Source organism: Lottia gigantea (genome assembly GCF_000327385.1).
Source record: "Lottia gigantea unplaced genomic scaffold LOTGIsca_7, whole genome shotgun sequence".
NCBI lineage: Eukaryota > Metazoa > Mollusca > Gastropoda > Lottiidae > Lottia > Lottia gigantea.
The window spans coordinates 3,466,724-3,474,774 of NW_008710370.1; the positions used below are offsets into that span (position 1 = coordinate 3,466,724).

An 8,051-nucleotide genomic window follows, 5' to 3' on the forward strand; every position below is an offset into this window, starting at 1 on the left:
TACGAGTCGGGATTGTTGTTGTTCATGGACAACAGAGCAGAAAGAGTGCACGGTGCTTGCTGTTGGACCACAGACGTTTGATTTAGATTGCCTGATACAATGGAACTAAGTGAATCACTGATTGCCCTTTTATGATCAGATGAACAGAAACGATTGTAACTTCTTATAGATGCCTCGGATTTATGACCAGACATGAACATAATTTGCCTTCTTTCAAAACCAGTATCATTCATGTATTGAATGGCTGTAGCTTTTAAGCAATGTGCTGTGTATTTTTTGATACTTTGGAAGAATTGCAAATGTCTGACATAAATGACCTAAAACTATTTTTGCCTAATGGTTTGTTGTTATACCATGTTTCGTTTCATGTTTTAAGTAAGCATACTCGTGTCCTTTTGCATCAAGTGCAAAGCCAAAGGAATTTAAATTGAGCTGATAATGAAATTCAAGCCCCCTGGTTACAAAATGTAAGGCAATCATATACCAAACATATAGGCGTAAATCAATTGGGTTGACGTGTGCAGTATTGTCGAAATATTTATGAATCTTTGGTAAATCAACAACTTCAATAATATCTTTGTGTTTGGTAGCTCTTGAAGTTCCATCTCTCATTTGAGATTTTAAGAGACCATCTAAAACTCGATTTGGTATCTTGAAGCGTCTGTCATTAACAATGTTAATTTCTGAGTTTATATCTGATAAATGTCTATTTAATGCTGCTCTAATATTTTTCATTGTATTTTTATGGTAATTATGAGCTAAAGATGCATCCAATACTTCAAATCTCTTTTCAATTTCCTTTGGCTTTGTACTGAAATAGAATTTTGACAGCTTTTGTGCTAAAATCTGTGGATCTAATGAATTCTGGTCCCAAGCAGCCTTTGTTCCATAAGTTTCAACATGCCATTCTGGAAAAGAAACCATTAAAATGTGCCAACAGATGACAGAAGTGTTGAGATCGTAATTATATTGTCATAAGGGTTGGGTATTATTACTAATTTGATCTTGATTATCGGCGACGGTGTCTTCCCACGAAGTCACTGCTAGAAAATTACAAATTCCCACGAAGTCACCGTTTTATTTTCTTTGATGATTTACAGTTATGCCTCTACGGGATTAAAGGTGTTAAGAGCTCATTAACGGTGACATAAATTCATGACAATCGTTCACATATTAACATGACTAATTATCAGTGTCACTCATTGTTTGGTATCTTTGGTATAACCAATGATTCCATACGATATGGTGGGGGATGTTTTTATCAATGCCATGGGTGATATGCCAGACGACCCCAGATTAGTAGAACTTACAGACTACGTTACAAGTCAATGGTTGGAGGCTGTTTATGGATTACATGAATGGAACTATTATGGTTCGGACACCCCAAGAAGTAACAACAGCTTAGAAGCCATGAGACTGTATCTGTAGAGGGAAGACGTGTTTGCTTGAGCTCCAGAATTTACTCAACCGTAACGTATTTTCTTCCTTTTGAATTTTTAAATGGTATCTCTAAAATTGATTACTCTAGGATGGGTACAACTAGCAAGTTAAGTATGATATAATATATCTACAACTTATTCCATCAGAATACTTGGTATTTATATTTTGTTTATTACTTTGTTTATATTGACAACGTAATCATCCGGTAAGATGTAATCCGGAGTTTCGATTCTATGATCGGGATATTGAGCTGTGCAGGCGTGTATTAGAAATCAGACTTAGTAGAGAGTGTAATAGAATAGGCAAAACATCGTATATAATTATTTTATGTGATTTACTATGTAAATATCAAGGAATAACAGAAGGAAAAGGATGTAAACAAAGCAACTTCCGGTATAAAGTATAGTCCGGGAAGTAGTTTTTCTGCTGTCCCTGAGGTGAGACTTTTTTTTTTTTTATATCCTAAGACAACTTAAAAGTCACAATGGAAAAACTTAATAGAGAAAACACCCTAATCCTCATGTCAGAGGGAGATGTTAAGCCAAATACGACAGAATTCCTTTGAACTATATCTGAACGTGGAGTGGATATTTGGCAGATGCTCTGCTTCCAAAATATAGGTCAAAGCCGACTCCTAGTTACATTAGGGAGCAAAGAGGATGCAGAAAAATCCATGTTAGAATTCCAAGTTCTAGACACTGTCTATTTTGAGGTAAACTATAAAATCGACTATGTTGAGAATGTGTTCCCTGACCCACATATCCCCCAGTTCATTACCATCACGGTTTTTGGTGCGCCCTACGAACTAGAGGATAAGTATATATTACCAAAGCTGTAAATCTATTGTGATAGCCCGAATATTAATAAGGGTTATATTAAAGATATAGGGAGTCACATATCAAATGGAGTCAGATATGTGAAGACGGGCAAAATTAAAAAGCCTATACCCTCCACCATTTACGTACATGGAGACTCAACGTGAAATATGAAGGTCAGGAAACCCCAAACCAACGCTGCTATAATTGTCAACAGTATGGCCACCATGCAAATAACTGTCCTAATGACAGAGTGGAAAGACTCCCCCGTCCGTCATCACAAATAAACCTTGTAAATAAGCAACAAAATGATGATGAAATTGAACAAAAAAATGATAAAACTGAAAACATTGTAAATACAGAAAAAAATGTAAATAATCAAGAAAAAAATATTGCACAAGAAAATAAAAAATCCAAAAAGGTTACAAAACAATCTAAAAAATCTAAAAATGTAAATACTTCTAAAAATGAAATAAGTGAAAATGGTAAAAAAAATGAAAATAAAATAGAAATTGAAAATATAGAAAAAAATCCAAACCCAGGCATGGACCTTGCAAGCAGTAGGCTGAACTCTCAGGACTTGTCAGATCTATCTTTAATGTCAGATCAAGACCCAACTGATGATAGTGATTCATCGAGCTATACATCGGAAGCAATATCTGAATCAGAGCAAAACTCCAGTCTATATCTTGAACTCAACCATCGAATGCTAGAAAGGAGGCGGAATGCCTCAACGCCTCACGATGACATCGCAAATGAAAGACCGCCATCAGGTCTTGAAAAGATTCAAGATATCTCCAGCATAAGTCCTACCCTATCAGCTAAGGCTCAACCCCAGCATGCTATGTGCGGCCAGGGAGTTGAGGCCTCCCCTTATAGGCAAACCACCGAGCCCATAGAAAACCCCCAAAAAAGAAAGGATAAAAGTTTTATCGCAAGCCTACTTACAAAAGCACGTAAGGGAGTTTATGGGGATAATAACTAAGTGCAATATTTAAAGTCTCTGTGATACATAAACTGTGATATATTTTTAAATCTGGAAAATATTTAATGTTAAATTTTAACTGTACATATCTCCTTAAATATACTAATATATTAATATAATGCACATCTGCACCCTTAATGTAAATAGAAGTTTTAAAACCAAAATCGATCAAATTCTTTTAAAATTTAAATATTGTAGTACAATTTGCCTCCAAGAGACCAATTTCATTAAAAATGCAAAAATAACGCAATTAGAAAAAGATACCAACTTTAAATTCACTGTAAATAATGGCAATAACAATAATAATGGCGTATGCACAATCTTTAACAACTCTCTCTCTTTTACCAATATCCCCACCCCACCCTTTTTCTCTGGCCGTCTGTTGCATACCTCTACTCTTATCAATAATTCTCTGACACACATCTTTAACATCTATGCACCAGTCTATCTTCACCAAAAAACTCTCTTCTATACAGAACTCTTTTCCTATATTTCTTTTACAGTAAAACCTGATCAACTTTTAATTTTAACTGGGGATTTTAACTGTATATATAATATTTTAGATTCAAAAAATAAAAACGTTTATGACACACCAGCAGCCACAAGAAGTCTTTTTCACTCTTTTAAAGTTAAATTGGCACTTGTAGATATTTTTAGAGAAAAACACCCCACAAAATGTATATACACTTATATTTACTCACAGGGTGATGGAAGTCGACTTGATCGCTTCTACACCAACAAATCACTAGCACAACACTGTATAAATATCTCACACATTCCTGTTAATAGCTCAGATCACAAAGCAGTTGTTCTGGAGATGGACATTAAGAAATTTAGATGGGGGAGGGGCTATTTCAAATTAAATGAATCTATTCTATACAATACCAACTTAAAAAATACTATTTCATTCTTTTGGCGGGGATGGCAAGATCAAAAGTTACAGTTTCAAAATTATCTTAATTGGTGGGAGGAGGGAAAAAAGCGTTTAAGCAAAATTTGTAAAGATTATTCGTCTATATTAAGTAAAGAGAGAAAAAAGGATTTAATTCATAAATATAACACTCTAGAACAACTGGAAAATGACACCAACTATAATTTATCACTTACAAATATAGTTAAGCACAATATAACTACACTTGAGCACCAAAGGGTTAAGGGGGTGTATATAAGGGCTAAAGCGGATCATGTAAATAATAATGTTGAAAATGTACATATGTATAAAGATATAGAAATAAAAAATGGTAAAAAAAGTGTATAGATAAACTGGAAAATTTAAGGGGGGATATTTGTACAAACCGAGAAGATATTCTCAACATAATTCATGACTTTTACAGAACACTCTACACTTCACAGCATGTAAAAGAACAAGACATTCACAATTATCTTTCAAACTGTCCACTTACACCCCTCACTGACACTGATCTATCCCTCATCAGCGACACTTTTTTCTGGAAAGATGAAATTTTGGCGGCAATAAAGGACTTCAAGAATGGTAAAACTCCGGGGGTTGACGGTTTAAGTAAGGCTTTTTATGAAGAAAATTGGGACATTTTAGGGGATGATATGTGTGTACTTTACAATAATATTTATTTTCAAGGGGAATTATCTAAAACTATGAGGGAGGGGGTTATTACTTTGGCGTATAAGGGGAAAGGACAGACAAGACTACTCAAAAACTATCGCCCTATTTCTCTTCTCTGCTCTGACTATAAGATTATTACTAAGATACTGGCTAAGCGACTTAAGAGGGTGATTAATTCTATTGTGTATGACATTCAGACTGGGGCGGGGGAGGACAAGACTATTATCAACAATCTACTATCCATTGACTATCTTCTTCTTTATATCAATCAGAAAAACATTCCTTCTAATCTTTCTACTTTTGACCAAGAAAAAGCATTTGACAGAATCGAGATTAACTACATTATCATTTTATTAGAATATCTAAATTTTCCACAATATTTCATCAGATGGGTAAGCATACTCTACAAAGATATCACTAGTAAGGTTGAGGTTTCAGGTGCCTTCACTGGTGATATCGTCATAGCCAGAGGTGTCCGACAGGGTTGCCCACTCAGCATGGCACTATTCTCCATTGCAATTCATCCGTTCGCAGTTTATATTCAGAACAATGATGGAATTAAAGGTATTAAGGTCCCTAATTTCAGTCGAAAATTAAAATATTTCAACACGCGGATGATTTATCTTCTATTACCACTTCGAAACAATCATTTGGCTTGATATTACAGGAATTTGATAGATTTAGTAAGGTATCAGGGTCCAAATTAAATGTAGAGAAAACCAAAATATTGTGTATGAACAATTCCAGGAACTTTATACCCGTTCAAAATCAACATTCAATCCGCGACGTCATAAAATTGTTAGGTATTTGGTTTGGTAAGGGTCAGACTGGGAAAAACTGGGATATAATAGCGGCTAAGACTTTAAGTATGGCTTTAAGGTGGACAGACAGACAACTCAGTTTCAGGGAAAAACTAATTGTCATTAATACTTATATCATTAGTCTGTTCGTGTACGTTTCAAGAATTGTCCCACCATCCAAGTCCGCACTGAAACAAAAAAACTCTGCGATTTTCAAATTTCTATGGAATAACAACTTTGAACTCATCAAACGTGACACCCTTCATTTAAATCCTGAACAAGGTGGACTTGGGATCCCTAATTTAGACTTAAAAGTTTTGGCAATGCAATTTCAACAAATATCCCAAGTCATAATTGACAATCAAAATCCGTGGGTGTCACTCTTTAATTATTGGCTCGGAAATCCTCTTAAAAATACTATTGATTTCAATTTGGCACATTCACATACTTTATACTACCCTTCAAAATTCAAAATACTACTCAAAATTCAAAAAGATCACAACTTTAACCTTAGAAATTTGAAAAAATGCAAACAAATATATCAAGCACTTCTTGCCACACTCACTGTTAATTTAAAAACTGTTACTATGCACCCCTTCATAGATTTCAAACAAACTTGGAAAAATTTATCAACAATACACTCTAGTAAAGAAAAAGATTTCCTATTTCTCTCTCTGCATGATGCGCACCCCACAAAGAAAGTCTTATCAGCACGTTTAAGGCACCTTATTACAACTTGTAATTACTGTAAATATGGGGTAGAAAAAAAAAAGGCTGGCATAGCCGTGTAAAGAAACCTGTAGGAAAAGCCCACCCCAAAATATTTAAAATCATTAATTTCTTGAAAGAAGAGCAAGATGCCATGGAAATCAGGATGGTGCAGTATGCGGCGGGTCAGCAGCAACCTCCACAAAAAACGAAAATACAAGACACTTGAATCAAAACTTAGCAATAATATAGAACAGTGTAGAGGTAACGTATGTATACGAGTTTGCAGATTCTGTATCATATTTGTTAAAACTGAAATAGTAAATGTTGTAAATAAATGAATTACTTGAAAAATATTGTTTATTGGCTATAACCCCATTACATCGGCTTAAGTGTACTATGATAACACCCTGTAATCCTATTGTTCTCAAAATCCATTTTTTTGACAACATTCCCACGAAGTCACCGTTTTTGGTTTCTACATGGTTAATTAAGACCCAAGCGGTGACTTCGTGGGCATGAACCTCGGCGACAGGCTACCGGTCAATAATTGATTACAACCTGGTTGTGTCTTTTTTGTAATATAAATTTAAAGTGAAGAGTAATCTGCTTGTTATCAAAGCCTGTTTATTATTTAATTTATTTAATATGTTCAATACCTTCAAAAATTCCTAAAGCCCACCGTGTATTTTTTGTTGTTGCTTCAGATTGGTTCAAAGCTTCAAATATTTTTACATCAGCATCGTCAATACTTTTGAATCGTTTATGTATAGAATTATCAGTAGAAAATGTTTTTTCATTACCTTTGGCATCTTCAGTGTATATAACAGCTGAGATCTTTTCATCAGATGACCTAGCGCTGTCTGTCTCTGCATCTGCATTATGAACTGCTGGTTGAATTTCCTGGGTCAAACTGGCAGTGACACTAGACTGAGAGGCAGTGACAGTGATTTTGTCTGTTGTCATCTGAATCTATTATATAGTCCAGTTTCAGAGCAGCCAGCAAATCATCTGAATCAATTACTGGTGATAATTCCAGATCAAATGTTCCATAATCAATATTATTATGGTCAATGTTGTAAATATTTGAAAATGGAACCAATCTAATAGTGAGCTAATAGTACTGAGGCATTGGTTTAGCAGACGAAAATTTCCGTTAAGAGAGTTTTTTGAAATAATTATGTTTATGAGTAAGACACGTAGATAGGTCATGTAACATAAATAAAATGATTGACATTTTGAGCTTATTACGGCATTGGACGTTACTGTTTTATCCAAGGAAATTGAAGCTCGTGCATATCATGAGTTTTGTTTTATTAAAAGGGCGATGAAGCCCCACGTACTTTCATTTAATTAAGATCTATTTGGCTTTCATTTAAGTTATCCAAGAATGCTAAAACACCAAATATCTGATTACCATTTTTTTTTCAATTTTGTATACCTTTATATAATATGAAATATTCCATATTAATGTTACGTACAGTTCGATGTAAAAATATACAAAAAATATCCATGCTGAAAGTGATTTTACATCTATGTGATAAAGATAGGTTTCCCATGTGTATAGTCGAAAGTTTTTTTTTACACCACTAGAAACCTTGTATTTTGTATTTTTCGGTATTGTGCATATAATATGTAATATCTCATAAATTGGTATTGATCTCATTAATTGTGTATCAAACNTTGTACTTATAAATATCTGAAGCTTTAAAAGATTATGA

General features: G+C 34.2%; 1 protein-coding gene across 1 annotated transcript; it reads right to left on the bottom strand.

Moving 5' to 3' along the window:
- Positions 1–333: 333 nt before the first annotated feature.
- On the bottom strand, positions 334–7,296 carry LOTGIDRAFT_155115 (hypothetical protein; the record flags this gene model as incomplete). Its single annotated transcript, XM_009065618.1, has 2 exons — positions 334–908; positions 6,990–7,296. The coding sequence occupies 2 exons, from the start codon at positions 7,294–7,296 to the stop codon at positions 334–336; spliced, it is 882 nt and encodes a 293-aa protein (XP_009063866.1).
- Between the last annotated feature and the right edge of the window lie 755 nt (positions 7,297–8,051).